The sequence below is a fragment of the Pelodiscus sinensis genome, chromosome 1 (genome assembly GCF_052426305.1).
Source record: "Pelodiscus sinensis isolate ZL-2025 chromosome 1, ASM5242630v1, whole genome shotgun sequence".
Lineage (NCBI taxonomy): Eukaryota > Metazoa > Chordata > Testudines > Trionychidae > Pelodiscus > Pelodiscus sinensis.
The window spans coordinates 256,206,414-256,222,500 of record NC_143052.1 but is presented as its reverse complement, the minus strand read 5'-3'; the positions used below and the strand labels follow the sequence as shown (position 1 = coordinate 256,222,500).

General features: G+C 49.1%; 1 protein-coding gene across 3 annotated transcripts in view; it reads right to left on the bottom strand.

Moving 5' to 3' along the window:
- Positions 1-16,087, bottom strand: part of DZIP1 (DAZ interacting zinc finger protein 1) — an 84,761-nt gene extending 68,674 nt beyond the window's left edge. Inside the window, exons 1-2 of one of the 3 annotated variants that reach the window (XM_075918814.2) lie at positions 15,807-16,087; positions 6,962-7,577 (exon numbers count right to left, since the gene is read on the bottom strand). In XM_075918814.2, the coding sequence (XP_075774929.2) occupies positions 6,962-7,423 (462 nt within the window). In that variant the 5' untranslated portion in view covers positions 7,424-7,577; positions 15,807-16,087. The remainder of the gene's footprint in view (positions 1-6,961; positions 7,578-15,806) is intronic. The other 2 variants (XM_075918812.2, XM_075918813.2) reach the window with 2 other exon arrangements.

Genomic DNA, 16,087 nt, shown 5'->3' with positions numbered 1-16,087 from the left:
ATATAGAAAAGGCTAGAAGATGAGGGGTTCAGTATGCAGGCTGCCATGGGGAGAAAGAACTGTTCCTTAAGAATACTAATTTCAATTCCAACATTATTCAGTTTAAATGACATAGCACAAACTTTTAAGTGTAGACAAAGCCAAATTTGCTCCATTTCCTTCTCCCTATTATTCTCTCCAGCATGATTCCTCCCCAACTCTGCTTTTTTTCATCTCATTCCCTAAAGGTGCGTCTACACAGCAAAGTTATTTCGGAATAACAGCCATTATTCCAAAATAACTATGCAAGTGGCTACACAATAATTTAATTATTTCGAAATAATTTTGAAATAACGGACGGCTTATTCTTACTTCTGTAAACCTCTATGAAGAATAACGCCTATTCTGAAAGCACTATTTTGAAATAATGTGTGTGTAGATGCTCCACTTCTCCTATTTCGAAATAGCCCTTCAGCAGGGCCATTCTAAGTTATTCCTCCTGGGGCTCTAAATTGAGATAGCATGTCTACATTAGGGAAACTTGCCTCGGACTAATTTTGGGTATGTCTACACTACAACGTTAATTCGAACTAACTTAGTTAATTCGAACTAAGCTAATTTGAACTAACGGATCCAGACTAAAAAACTAGTTCGAATTAGCATTTTGCTAATTCGAACTAGCATGTCCACATTAAGTGGACCCTGAACCGGGCTTAAGGATGGCTGGAAGCAGTGCCGGCAGGGCATCAGAGGAGGACTTAGAGAGTGGAGATGCTGTCTCAGGCTAGACGAGGGCTGTGCTTAAAGGGTCCCGACCCCCACCCCGGACAGACAGTTCTCAGGGGTGCCCCGCTTGCAAAGCAGTCCTGGCTTGGATTGCCCGGACTACCCACACTGGGCACATCACAGCACTCGGCCATCATCCCGGCTGCACTTGCCGCAGGCTTCCATCTGGGGAAAGGGGGCAATTGGGGGGCTGCAGGAGAGCTTCCACCCCCAGAAGCCCACAGAGCCAGCCCAGTCCTCCCCATCGGGGGCTCGTGCCCCATTCCTGCCTCACCTCCTTCCATTTACCCATCCCTAGCCCCTCTTCTTGATGTACAAAATAAAGATAACGTGTCTTCCAAAATGGAATCTGTCTTTATTGAACAAAACTGGGGGAGACTGGGAAAAGGAGGTGGGAGAGGGGAAGAGAGAGGCTGGGAGAGGGGAGGGCAACTAAAATGATCAGGGGTTGGGAACAGGTCCCATATGAAGAGAGGCTAAAGAGACTGGGACTTTTCAGCTTAGAAAAGAGGAGACAGAGGAGGGGACAGGATAGAGGTCTCTAAAAGCATGAGTGGGGTGGAGAGGGTGCATCAAGAAAAGTTGTTCATTAGTTCCCATAAAGAAGGACTAAAGGGGACACCAAAGGAAAGGAATGGGTAGCAGGCTTCAAACTAGTAACAGAAAGTTGTTCTTCACAAAGCAAAGAGTCAAGCTGTGGAACTCCTTGCTGCAGGAGGCTGTGAAGGCTAGAACTAGAACAGAGTTTAAAGGGACGTGAGATCAAGTCATGGAGGTTGGGTCCATGGAGTGCTATTAGCCAGGGGGTAGGAGTGGTGTCCCTGCCCAAGGTTTGTGGAAGGCTGGAGAGGGATGGCATGAGACAAATGGCTTGGTCACTGTCTTCGGTCCATCCCCTCCAGGGTCTCTAGGGTTGGCCTCTGTCGGCAGACAGGCTACTGGGCTAGATGGACCTTTGGTCTGACCCAGGACGACCATTGTAAGCTCAGGGCTCAGGGTCGGGGGTCTCACTGGACCCCCTTGATTCTCTTGCACACCTGCTCCTGGGTGGCCAGGCTGGCAGCTCTCCTGCCCTAGACGGCCACTTTCCTGTGCCTAGTGTGGAGATCGTGGACGAGGTCCATGATGTCCGCACTAGCCCAGGCGGGTGCCCGCCTCTTGCGGTCCCGGGCAAGCTCCCGGGAGCCGCCAGCCTGGTCCCGGGAAGAGGGGGAGGGCTGGGGGGCATCGGGTGGGTGGCTCGATCCATGCCAGGTGCAGGGTCTGCTGGCTGGGTGCTGGCAGGCTTTCACCTGGCACGGACACCGTAGCCAGCCCGTGCCCCTTTAAGGGGTCCGGGGCCGGGAGTGAGGCAGAAGAGTTTCCCTGATGTTGGCCAGAGTGGCCACCAGGGAAACCTGGGGAGGGCTAGCCTCCCACTAGTTCGAATTAAGGTGCTACACACCCCTTAATTCGAACTAGCTAGTTCAAACTAGGCTTAATCCTCGTAAAATGAGGTTTTCCTAGTTCGAACTAAGCGCTCCGTTAGTTCGAATTAAATTCGAACTAGCGGAGCGCTAGTGTAGCGCCTATGAAAGTTAGTTCGAACTAACATCTGTTAGTTCGAACTAACTTTGTAGTGTAGACATACCCTTTGAGACTTCCCTGCAGTGTAGACGTGCTATTTCAAAATAAGCTATTTCGGAATAATTATTCCGGAATAGCTTATTCCGAAATAACTATGCATAGCCTAAGTGTCTGAAAAGCAGCAATACCAAAAAAAATCTAAGGATAATAGTTTTCTGCAAATTTCATCTGATTTTTCACCATGATATGGGAAGAGGGGGAAAAAGCCAATACAATTTTGGACTGAAAACATCACAACTGGGCGTGGCTTTAACTTCTGGGAAGTTCATTAATTCAAACGAGTGCAGAAAGCAGGGACAGTTATACTGTATAATGACCACAAGCAACAGCAAGGGGACAGAGATGGGAACCGGGACAGTTATTACCCCATTGCAGCAACAGGGGGTAGGGGTGAAGAAAGGGGCAGCTATCTACTATGTATCTGAGAAAGTTTGTCTGTGTGTCTGTCTGTCCCCCAGACAGGGATATGCACCCCGCCCCTGCCAATGCCAGCTGCAGCAGCCATGGAGAGGCACTTCTCACCCAGCCCCAAGCTGCTGCGGTGAGAAAGGGCTGGGATAGTTCTTCCTCCCCAGGGCAGCCTGCATACTGAACCCCTGATCCTCAGCCCCATTCCAGAGCAATTATTTAAATTATGAAAACCAAAAATTGAGTTAAGGACCCAAGCAATGTCAGGTACATCTTCTAGTTAAATATAAATGACTTCCAACAACTAATAAAACCATTATTTAGTTACATTTTGTAGGGTAAATGCAAGTAAGTACTGACATAAAATCTAGATAAAGAAGATATAGCATGGCAGCAAAGCAAAGAACCATCAGGGAGCTTACACTGTAACAGACTGCACATGATTTATGGTACTAAATTGACTGTAAAATACTATTATCCATTCAAGCACTAAACTCATGTCAGCCTAACTTGCCTGTAGTAGAAGCAAATTCTCATTCAACAACTAACACATGAAATGTTAATGTTATGTGTTTACTAGTGGTGACTATATTCCTCAAACTCTTCTTCATGGTATTAAATACAAAAAACCTTTTATATAACATTAAGATTCTTGCTAACACTAAGATTAAGAGATCATCAAAATATGAGAAATTCAAATACAGCAGAAAGCTGAAATTCCATTAAGATAAGATATTGTTCAAGTTTTTGCCATAAAATTGTCACACCTTAACAGCAATTCCATTTGACAGTTCTTATTTCTAATTATCACTCATTCTTGTGAAGGATTAAACTTAAAACTTAATATTCTAAATACATTAAACTTAAAACTTAATACTCTGTTACTGCGCATCACATCAAGAAAAGTGGACATGCATTGAGACAAGCAAATAATTGTTTACAGCCTTGCACACAAAGGGGCCAATGCTTCAACGGGCATGGAATCTGAACTACCTGCTGACTAAGACTAGCAATCCTTATTAAGGACAAGTGATATGCAATTGTTGCCTAATAATCCAGTGGTTTTCAAACTTTTTTTCTCATGGCCCAGTTGAAGAAAATTGTTGATGCTCATGGCCCAACATGATTTGACTAGAGTGTGGGCTCTGGGGTGGGCCTGAGGATGAGAGCTTTGGAGTGGAGGGCTCTGACTCGGGGTGGGAGGAGGTCAGGGCTGTGGCAGGAGGGGCTTACCTTGAGCGGATCATGGTCAGCGGTGCAGTGAGGTTGCTAAGGCAGGCTTCCTATCTATCCTGACACCGGAGATCATGCTGCACCCCAGAAGCAGCCAGGAGCAGGATCCCAGCCAAGGGAATTGCAGAGCTAGTGCTCAGGACAAGGGCAGTCCCCAGAGCCTTGTGCACTCTCCCCCACCCCTCATGTAAGAGTCAGACCTACTGCCAGCTGTTTCTGGGACACAGCACAGTCGGCAGTGCCAGGACAGGCAGGTAGCATGCCTTAGCACCCCCAATGGTCACCTGATCTCCCTGCAGCAATGAAACCCAGTACAGGGTCACAACCCAGTTTGAAAACCACTATACTAAGCTGTACTTATAAAACCTTGAAATAGATAACTTGAAGTCCTCAATTTAAACCCAAGATGCTCACCACATTTCACAGATTTCAGAGGGGTAGCCATGTTAGTCTGTGTCTGCAAAAACAACGGGGACTCCTGTGGCACCTTAAAGAGTAGCACATTTATTTGGGCATAAGCTTTTGTGGGTAAAAGCCACAGTCACCAGTTCTCTATAGGCACCAGGTCCTGCCTAACTCTGAATCAGAGGCAGCAAGGGGGGAGGTGTGTTAAGATTAGTCTGGACTTATCGGTTAATCATATAAATGGCTATAAGTTAACATCCCTAATTTATATAGCGACTATATGATATTTTCTGTCTTATCTCAGGGATGTTAAATTTTGATTAATTAACTAATCGAATAGTTGATAGAATATCCATCAACTATTCGATCAGTAGATAAGAACTTCCGTGTTCTGCCTTTGAAATATACAAGAGCCCCAGCGAAACAAAGTTGGAACGTGGTGTGGAGCCCAGAGTCAGCGGGGAGTCCCACTGACCAGGCTCCATGCAGGTGGCTTCCACTTTGAAATTCACAAGAGCCCCAGTAGAGTCTCCCGACATTCCAACTTTGCGGAGACACGTAAATTTCAAAGGGGAAATGCCCACATGGAGCCTGGGGTCAGTGGGGTACTTCCTGCTGGCCCCAAGATCCAGGCAGCATTCCAACTTTGAAATGTACAAGAATCCCCAGTGGGGACTGCCTGCTTGCCCTGGGCTCCAGGGACCCTTGTACATTTCACAGTTGGCTGCTGGGGGAAACTGGCTTTTAAGCTGGCTTCTCCAACAACCTTCCTCTTCCCCATCTGCTGCCTCTTTGTTATAGAGGCTTTTGCTAATCGGATAGTTGCTTAGCCAATTAGTCGCTTACATCCCTATCTTATCTACCTCTTTCTTAATAATTCCCAATATTCTCTTTGCTTTTTTTGACTGCTGCTGCACACTGAGGCTACGTCTAGACTACATCCCTTTTTCATAAAAGGGATGTAAATTAGACGTATCGCAATTGCTAATGAAGCGGGGATTTAAATCTCCCCCGCTTCATTAGCATAAAAATGGCTGCCGCTTTTTTTCGGCACGGAGCTTTGCCAGAGAAAAGCGCCAGTCTAGACTCTGATCTTGCGGAAAATAAAGCCTTTTCCGAAAGATCCCCTATCCCTCTATGAAATAAGAGATAAGGGATCTTTTGGAATAGGCTTTATTTTCTGCAAGATCAGCGTCTAGACTGGAGCTTTTTTCTGACAAAGCTCCGTGCAGAAAAAAACGGCAGCCATTTTTATGCTAATGAAGCGGGGGAGATTTAAATCCCCGCTTCATTAGCAATTGCGATACGTCTAATTTACATCCCTTTTACACAAAAGGGATGTAGTCTAGACGTAGCCTGAGTGGATGTTTTCAGAGAACTAGTCACAATGATTCCAAGATCTCTTTCTTGAGTGGTAACAGCTAATTTAGACGCCCATCGTTTTATATGTATAGTTGGGATTATGTTTTCCAGTTGCATCTATAATTAAACTAGTGCAGGGGCTCAGTTTTCACTATCAACACAAGTCAGATACTCTGGTCAAACAAGCTTTTGAAATGCAAATCACATCAGAAGCTTATCCTAAAGGCCCCAGTCCTGCAGCTGAATCCATAAGGACCCTGATTCACATGGGGTCCTCTGAATTCTGCCCAAATGGAAACCATTAAATGACTGGGGTCTATGTGACAGAAATATAAAAAAACTAGCTTCTTTTTTTTTAAATACAGAATTTTGGACAAAAAGTACCTCTCTTCTTACTGGACAACTGAACTTTAAGATGGAAATTTCCTTAGTCAAGACATCTTAGGAGAAAAAAAACCCTTGTTCTACTCCACTGACACGCTGATCTTCCTTCTAGTAAGAGTTGAAACACATTGCTGGCACAGCATGAGAAAGCTTGCATTATTCCTGCCTATTCTGTCCCTATACTATTTGGATAAACAGGACTTTGATCTTCAGGACTGACAGGCTAGCATCTTTTATGACAGTTAAATGAACTTTAAATACACACACAAACATGCTAAGTTGGTCCAAGGTCATTTTTGCCAATTTAAAGCTCAGTATAGTCTTTAAATTTCAGAACACCTTTTAAGGCAGTTATAATTCCCCCAAATACTTGTTGAAAAAAATTAGAAAGAAATTGATAGGCCCTTAAACTTATAATCTTTTTAAGACTTAATATGCCCTGTTCTTTCCTGCCTGCCTGCCACCTTGTCCTATCATTTGCTTCAGATTTATCGTTTTAGATATGTCACATAAGATACTGAATACAAGCCCCGAAAAAAAGCTCATCCCTGAATAGAATTAGCTGGAAACGTCTCCTTTATGAAGCTCTATGAGATTCTGGCCTCCAAGTGCTGGGACCAAAAGCGCAGCCCCTGAAGAGCTGTCTTTTGATGGGGAAAGGATCTGGGGGGAGACAGGAGAGCACATCCCCCATTTAAAAAAGTGTTTCCCGCCCGATCTCAGGCTGCCCCAGGGCGAGGGTGAGCACTAGCAGCGGCTGTAAGTCAATCAGTCCCACCTGGTGACAGCCGGCTCTGGCCTCCAGCATCATCTGCTGGGTGCTGAGCATCTTCTTCCGCCGCCTGCACTCCTCCTTCAGCAGCTTCATCTCCTGGGCGCGCCGGGCCGCCTCCTGGCCCAGCTGCTCCAGCTGCGCGTCGGCCGCCCGCAGCGCCTGCTCGCGGCCCTGCAGCTGGGCGCCCAGGTGCTCCTGGCAGTGCAGCAGGTACTCGATGGAGAGCTGGGCCAGGCGCACCAGCTTGAGCAGCAGCGGGTCGGCGGGGCCCCGGCAGTGCGGGCAGCGCAGCCGCTCGGCGCTGCAGAAGGTGACGTGGCCGAGGTGCTCCTGCAGGGTGGCCACGTCCAGCTCGCCCGCCACCCGCTCCACGTCCACGGCGCTCAGCCGCCGCCAGTCCGGGCTCCCGAGCCGCGGCCGGAACTGGAAGGCGGGCAGGGGCTCCGGCGCGGCGGCGCTGCCCATCCCGGCCGGGCTGCAGCGGGGCAGGGAGGCACCGCGGGGCGCCGGGCCCCGGCTCCCGCCACCAGGCAGCCGGCCCCGGCCTCAGGCTCGGAGCATCCCCCGGGCCCCGAGCCCCCTGCCCGGCCGCCCGGCGTCCGCCGCGTTGCTATGGCAGCTGCGGGGAGAGAGCGAGTGTGTGAGAGTCCCCGCCTCACCCCCCCCCCCACATACAGCCACTGCGTCCCCTTAACCCCCCCAGCCACTGCGTCCCCTTAACCCCCCCCCACATACAGCCACTGCGTCCCCTTAACCCCCCCCACAGCCACTGCGTCCCCTTAACCCCCCCCTTCCACAGCCACTGCGTCCCCTTAACCCCCCTTCCACAGCCACTGCGTCCCCTTAACCCCCCCAGCCACTGCGTCCCCTTAACCCCCCCCTTCCACAGCCACTGCGTCCCCTTAACCCCCCCATCCACTGCGTCCCCTTAACCCCCCCCCTTCCACAGCCACTGCGTCCCCTTAACCCCCCCAGCCACTGCGTCCCCTTAACCCCCCCATCCACTGCGTCCCCTTAGCCCCCCCAGCCACTGCGTCCCTTTAACCCCCCCATCCACTGCGTCCCCTTAACCCCCCCCAGCCACTGCGTCCCCTTAACCCCCCCACAGCCACTGCGTCCCCTTAACCCCCCCATCCACTGCGTCCCCTTAGCCCCCCCCACATACAGCCACTGCGCCCCCTTAACCTCCCCCACAGACACTGCGTCCCCTTAACCCCCCCTTCCACATCCACTGCGTCCCCTTAACCCCCCCACAGCCACTGCGTCCCTGCCTTCCCCCCTTCCACAGCCACTGTGTCCCCGCCTTCCCCCTTCCACAGCCACTGCATCCCCTTAACCCCCCTTCCACATCCACTGCATCCCCGCCTTCCCCCCTTCCACAGCCACTGCATCCCCTCACCCCCTCACAGCCACTGCGTCCCCGTCTTCCCCCTTCCACAGCCACTGCGTACCCGCCTTCCCCCCTTCCACAGCCACTGCGTCCCCCCACCCTTTCACAGCCACTGCATTTCCTCATTGCCACCACACTCACTGCACCACCTTACTCCTTCCCCTCCCTCACTTCCACACACATACTGCACCACCTCACCTCCCTTTACCTCTGCCACACACACTGCACTGCTTCACCTCCCCTTGTCTCTGCCACACACTGCATCACCTCCCCCTCCTCCCACTTCCACACACTGCACTACATCACCCCTCCCTCACTTCCCCCATCCACACATACTACACAACCTCACCCCCTCGCTAAGCACCTTCCCACTCCCACCCACACCACCTCATCCACTCTCCAAACACCTTCCCACTCCCATCCATGTAATCCCTCACATGTCCTACCCACACCGCCTCATCCATCTCATCCCCCATATCCTTATCCACACCCATCCCCCCCGTCCAAACACTTTCCCACTCCCACCTGCCTCCCCCATCACATCCACACACTGCAGCCCCTCCCCAAACACCTTCCCACTCCCATCCCCCACATCCCCATCAACATACACTGCACCATCTCATGTCCCTCCCCATATTCCCAAAACCATCCACCTCACTCCTTGTCCATGCACACCTCACCCACATCCACAAACAGTGCATCCCATCTCCCCCATAGCCCTCACCACCTCACTCTCCCCTGAACACCTCACCCTCATTCTCACCACACCCAATACTTCACACCCATACACCTGACTGTTCTAACCCCAAACAACTCACCCCTTCCTCACCCCACACTCTACATCATCCTTCCTCACCTCCCCAACATCTTGCCCTTCTGCATACACAACCTCTTCTGTACACACCTCAGCTTCTCATCGTTCCAGTCATTTTCAAACACATCCCAGGCATCCCCATAAAACCTATAGGCTACATCTACACTACAAGTTTCCTTGGCAAAAAATATGCTAATGAGGGACTCATTGCATGAGTCGCTATCTCATTTGCATATTTTTTGCCGATCCGTTTTTGTGCTGGGGTTTTTGCACAAAAACAAGCAGTGTGGATGTTTTCTTTTTGCGCAAAAACTCCTTTTTCTGCAAGATCCGAAAAAAGGGGGGTTTGCGCAAAAAGAAAACATTCACATCACTTGTTTTTGCGCAAAACCCTAGCACAAAAACGGACTGGCAGAAAATATGCAAACGAGATCATGACTCATGCAAATGAGTCCCTCATTAGCATATTTTTTGCCAAGAAAACTTGTAGTGTGGACGTAGCCATATTGAATACACACTGCGCTTTACCTCTTCATCCTATATGCATTTCACATAGCATTCCCTTCACAAACACATCCTACATTTCTTCCCCTCCAGCCACCTACTATGACACACATTTCATATCTTCCATTTCCAATCTATGCCCCAAATAACTCATCCCATATACTACCTACATCTACTCCCATGCACATAAAGTACACAACTAACCCATGCAGAAGGATATGCGGGATGGAAGGGGGCAGGAGAGGAGTGAGAGCACACTTGTGTACATGAGACTGGTGTTATTCAAAGTTGCAAAGGTTTAATTAAAGGTGTGATTTTTGTGAATCAATTTGGGTAAACCAAACAGTTTATAAATTCTTCATTAGTTAAATCAATATTAAACCAAATTTAATTAAGAATGTTCACACAGGGTTTTGAACTGGTTTACATAAGGCCTGGTCTACACTACAAAGTTAGATTGACATATGTCACCTTGTGTTGACCTATATTTGCATGTATCCACACTCAGTTTTGTTTCCAGCCAATGTAAGCACTCTCTTCGTGATGCAGTAAAATAATTTCCCTGAATGGTACATAGCCATGGTCAACACAGTCCAAATGTAGTCTGCCTTGGGAGGTTGTGGCAACTTTTTCACTGGGGATTTTCAAAAGGCTGGGAAGCCCTCTGTCTTGGATAGTTTAGACATAACAAATCTTGCATCTTGGCAAAGGGATAGATTGGGGGGAAGGGGAAGGGGAAAGGACCGACGCAGTTTGTCGAGGAAAAAAAAAAGCCCGCCACAGTTTGTCGAGCAAAAAAATAAAAGGAAACAATGGACTAGACGACCCTGGGAGTCCCTTCTAACCCTGTTATTCTATGACACTACATAATCTATCAACCCCAGTCTCCAGCAGCTGTTTCACAATGACTCATCCTGTAACAGTGATTGCTGGGATTACAATTTTAAACTCCACTGGAAGTAACTCCTCCCCCTTTAAAGCCGTCCATCTGTTTTTGAAATACCTTTTCCAGATTGCCTACTTTTACAAGCCACAACTAGCAGTTCACCCTTGTCGTGTATAACCATCTATGCCAGCCCAACACTGCACAGAGAGAAACTACACATTCCTGCCTGGAATAGACAGGAAGTATTGGATCTCCCTGGACTCAGGAAGGAAAAGAAGAGGCTATTCATGACCAGCTTCAAACCAGCTATAAAAATGTGGACATCTACAAGCAGATTAAATGAGTGATGCAGGGATACAACAGGGATGAGCAGCAGTGCCACTTGAAAGTAAAGAATTTTGCCAGGGAGCACACTAGATCTGGTGCTGTGCTGCAGACGTGCTTCTTCTATAAGACACTGCGTGCCATCCTGGGTGGAGACCCCACTTAGCATCCAGCAGACCACTTTGGATCCCCTGGAGGAGCCTGAGACAGACCTCTGCAGTGATCACCAATGAGGAATAGGAGGAAAGATGCAATGGGTGACTCCTGACGTGCCACAAGCCATTACCCATTTGAGACTGTGCCACAATCTAACCAGTTTCATCAGATAAACACAGATGAGCCTGATCAAATGGAAGGGAATCCACATAAGTGTGTGCATGCATGTTTAAATGTAAAGATGATGCTCAGACCATCCCCAGGTTAACGAGGCAAAGGTATGGACTTTTCAATGTTTTATTTATGAGAGACAAGACTGAGGTACAATGAACAAAGGCAGATCTGCATCTGCTTTTTATTCCCCTGCTGGGTTAGGCAGGGAAGAGAGAGATGTAGAGAACTTTATATGTATAGGGTTGTCCTTTTAATCCACCAAAGAGATCTTGATGAAAGTTTCCTGGGGATAGGTCCACAATCCTCTCCTGAAGATTTCTCACAATGCCTGCCTTGTTTCTTCCTCCAAGATAGCCAAACTCATCACAGAGAAAGTGTCCTAACACCATTGCAGGAAACAGGCTAGCAACATACAGAGCTGGGTCGGTTCAGAATGCTAACACCTGTGCTCTCTGGACTTTTGTTACCCTTAGGAGTGAGATATCAGCTGAAATCACCAACATGTGTGGAAAATTGGGCCAGAATTCAGTGCAATTGTCCTGTACTCATACTCATGGAACAGGAACTAAAATGATATACTTAATGGAACAGAAAATCCTTCCCTACCTCACCCTTGGTGGGTCATATTCATCATGGCTGGGGCTGGAGAGCAGTGCTTTGCATAAGTCCTCTAAAGCTTAAGTGTTAATAAGCATTCCTTATGAAAAGTGTTTATGGAAATAATGGAGGGAGTTCTGAAACTTATCTTTCCCTTGTGATTGCACATCCTGGAGTACATCAGTCTGTTTTTATCAGAAGATTCTCACATGGTGGCCTTGAGGAAAGCCCCCATGTCATCTGCAGAACACCTGAGCCTGAGGGCAGGAGGAGAGGAGAAGGACCAAGAACATGTTCTGGAAGATGCTGTGAGATAGTGCTGCATCAGACTGTGAATGAAGGACTTGGAGTTCCAATATGACCAACGTCCTGAATAAAGGGAACATAGACCAGGAGTCCCACCAGGAATAATGCTGCAAACTGTGATGTGGGTCTAAAAATACTAGACTCTCCATCCATCCTTTTCAGTCCTTGAAGAACTCCATGGTTGCTGCTATCTATGCTCCAGCATATCATGTGGCATTAAAAGGCTTATCGTTGAGCTTGTAGTAGTTCTTGTGTTTGGCTGTTCAGAGTTAGCAGACATCCACAGATACGCCGCAGAAAAAAAGCAGCTCTAACCACTGGGGTATTTTTCTCACTGAACCAATCTAGTGCCTACACACTTCAGTGTCTCTTCAATATTCTAACAGGACATTCAACAGCCATTCTGGCCTGGGTGCTGTTGAAATAACCAATATACAACTTCATGATCAGGGGAGCAAGATGTAGGCTGGGTCTCCTACAATTAGTATGGACATTTCAGTATAACCAGTGGTAATCCTTTGGACAGGAACAGGAATATAAAGGGTTAACTGGATACCCAATTATCCAGTAAGCATTCCCCTTACCACCACGCTTACCTGGGTAATCAGTTAACTGGTGTGAGAGTGATCCAGCTGGGCTTGGCCCAGCCAGAGTTACTCCCTTCCTGTAGTGCAGTGGGCTCAGCCCAGCATGGCAAGAAAGGCCCCCGTGGTGCGGCATACTGCGGGCAGTTCCAGACTGGTCAGGCCAACCATGCTGCAGGCGGGGGCTGCTATGCTGTGAGTAGGGGCTGCTGGGCCAGGCCTGGTCAATTGCTACGATTAAACACTTTGTTAAACCAGTTAACCACTGACTGGGATTTATAGCCCTAGTCAAGAAGGCCTGCAGGCTTCTAAATAGTCCCGTTTTTAAAAATATGAGCATCAAGCACCATCCCTGACTTGCCATTTTTCATATTGTGGAAGCATCCCCGAAGATCCACAAACAATTGCATAATCATACTCTGTGGCAAGGTGGGTTGATGTCAAAATACAGATATATGTGCCATCTATCATGCCACCAGTTTTGCCTATCTCCTAAAACTGGAAGGGGCCTTGCAGTCATTGAGTCCAGTCCCCTGCCTTCACAGCAGGACCAAGTACCATCCCTGACAAATTTTTGCCCCAAATGGCCTCCCACAAGGATTGAACTCACAATCCTGAGTTTAACAGGCCAATGCTCAAACCACTGAGCAATCCCTCCCAGTTCAGAAGTCCCACTGCTACATATCCATCCACTAGTTCCTGCACATTGCCAAATACTACTGTCCTACATAGCAGGATACAAGTAATGGATTTACACACTTGCATCAAATTATTTCCCACTGAGCAGTGTCCTCTGACACTGTAAGCTTCCACAGTGGAAACACCACTTGCTTCTCCACTAGCAATGCAGCTCTTATTCTGTGCTGAAGGGCTACTGCAAGCTTGGCACAGACAGATCCAGAAATGTTGCCTTCTGCATCCAAAAGTTCTGGAGCCATTGCTTATTTTCCCATAACTGCATTACGATGCAATTCCACCAGTAATGTTTGCTTCTCAGGTCCACAAGCAGTGCTCCAGGAACACAACCCACAACCTTGAATTGTTTTTGCTATGTCCCTCAGCAATCTCTCTTCAAAGAAATTGTCATGTCCTCCTTTGTTGAGGGTCTGGACTCAGGGTACAGAAATTCATGAGAATCTTGCATCCTATATTTTCAATGTTCATGAGAGGTGTATGATCCATATTTCTGTCAGAGATGGCAGAGACCAACGAGTGCCATATAGGTTTGTGGGATTTTTTTAAGAGGCATAAAAAGTATTGATATGGATGACATTATGAGATGGAGAAAGTTGCATGCTGCAACTTGATCCCTTACTTGTGGGCACATCAGTACTATCCCACAAAACATTACAAAAATGTTTCAAAAAGGTATTGTGCAGGATGGCAGCACTTGGTACACAGAGACGCCTAACAAGGGTGCACTGCACTTCACACAAGCGCTTCTGGTGAGTATACTCACTGCCAAAGCAAGCAGCATCCATGCATGGGCATAAGAAGCTTCCCATTGGGAAGACCAGTCCCATCTTCACCTCTTCCAAGTCAAAGCCTCGACACCTGCTTTCAGCTCACCCAGATAGGGCAGGAGGCTGAGAGTTCTGTCTCTCCTCCATATGTCCCCAGCTAGGGCAGGAGGCAGGAATTGAAAGTTCAGTCAGGGCCTTGGCTGGGATTGCAGCAGAGCTCACAGCCCTGGCCAGAGCTGTGAGGTTGGCCCCTCATTCCCAGCAGGAGGCTGCAGTGTTGGGGTTCTGGGCTTCCCCTTCTGCCTGTAGCCCCACCCATGGCCCCACTCCATTCCATCCCTTCCCTGAGTCCCCGTTCCCATTCTACCACCACTCCATCTCTTTCCCACAGAGTTCCACCTGTGCTCCCTCCTTTCCATGCCTTGCTCTGTTGTGGCCCAGAAACTAGCGAAGCTCTGTGCCCCTGCCATATGTCAGCAAAAGTGCTCCAGCCCTGGGGCCATAGCAGGGGGATTTTTTTTGGGGGGGGGGAGGCAAATTGGTCAGGTAATCCACCACTCCTCCCCATGGGGCATGAGGTTCAGAGAGGCTTAGTGTCCCTCAGACTTTATTGTATGCCACCTGTGTGTGCACAGCAAATGCAATTACAAACTTTGGAGGCTGTATAGCGACATAACATGCAATGGCTGTTTGTAATGTAGACATGGCCTAAATCTGTTTTAACCAATTTAAAGCAGTGCAACTTTGAACACAGGCAATAAAGGAGACATTATTAGGTGTTGGTGTGGGACCTTTCTAGGATGCTTTCTCATACATGTTGAAATAGAATGAGGAGTTAGCTAGGGACTGTTGGGAAGCAGACTTAATGAGAACAGTTACTCTGTCACTGAGGTTGATGGAAGGAAAATAAGTGAGGCTGGGCACTACTTTTCTAAAGGGGCTCATTTTAAGTTTTAGTTCCTAAAAAATGTTACAGACTTCTTTGTAAGTGCTCTGAAAATTAATTCTTCTACCCAACCAGCCATTTTGGATGTATTTTTTCATCCAAAATAAAAGACATGGAAACCTGCTTTAAGTGCAAAATTCAAACTTAATAGTAGCACTGACGGGTGCCTCCAATCATTTCCTTACATTGCAGTGGTAACCAAAGGCCCAATCCGGATTGGAGCCCTATGGTAGCGCGCTGCTGCCCTCTCTAAAACACTGCTTTAGACTAAAGAACGAATAAGATCCTGCCTGCTATTCACAATCCGCCCCCTTTATTCGAGCCAAACCCGCGTGAGAGGGCAGGGAGGTGGCAAGGTGACTGGGGAGAGGAGTCTAGCTGAGCCTGAGGAGGAGGCTGGAAAGGATTTGCACGGGGCTCCCTCCCTCAGCGAAGCCTGCGGGCTCCCACAAACCCGGTGCCCCCCCCCCCCCCCTCCAATGTGAGGCCCCAGCAGAGGCGGGGCTGGAGAAGCCTTGCGGGCTGCCATGGGAGCCCAAAGGGACCGAGCGCTCCCAAGCCAACCCAGAGAGGGCGCCACGTGCGAGCCCGGTCCGAACCTTGCTTACAGCTGGGGGGTCAGGCCCAAGGCGCGCTATAGGGGGGAGAGAAGATTAAAGGTGGGAGGGCGGCATCGCCTCCCAGCCCCGGCCCGCTGCTCTCACCTCAGGGGGCGGCAGTGGCCGCGACACTGCGGGGTCCCCGGGCAGCGCCTCCTCGCCTGCTGGCTCTGCTGTGGCTGCCGCCCGCCTGCTGATTCCGCCTGCGCCACCAGGGCAGGCTGGGGGGTGTGTGGGGGGGGGCTGATAGTGCTACGGGTGCTCCCCGCCCGCCTCCAGCGGCCCCACTGCACCGCCTCCCCGCCCCCTCCGCGGCGGCTCCTGCTCCATGTCATAGAGGGGCTGGCAGCTTCCCCCCGCCTCCTCCCCGTTCCCGTCTTCATTCC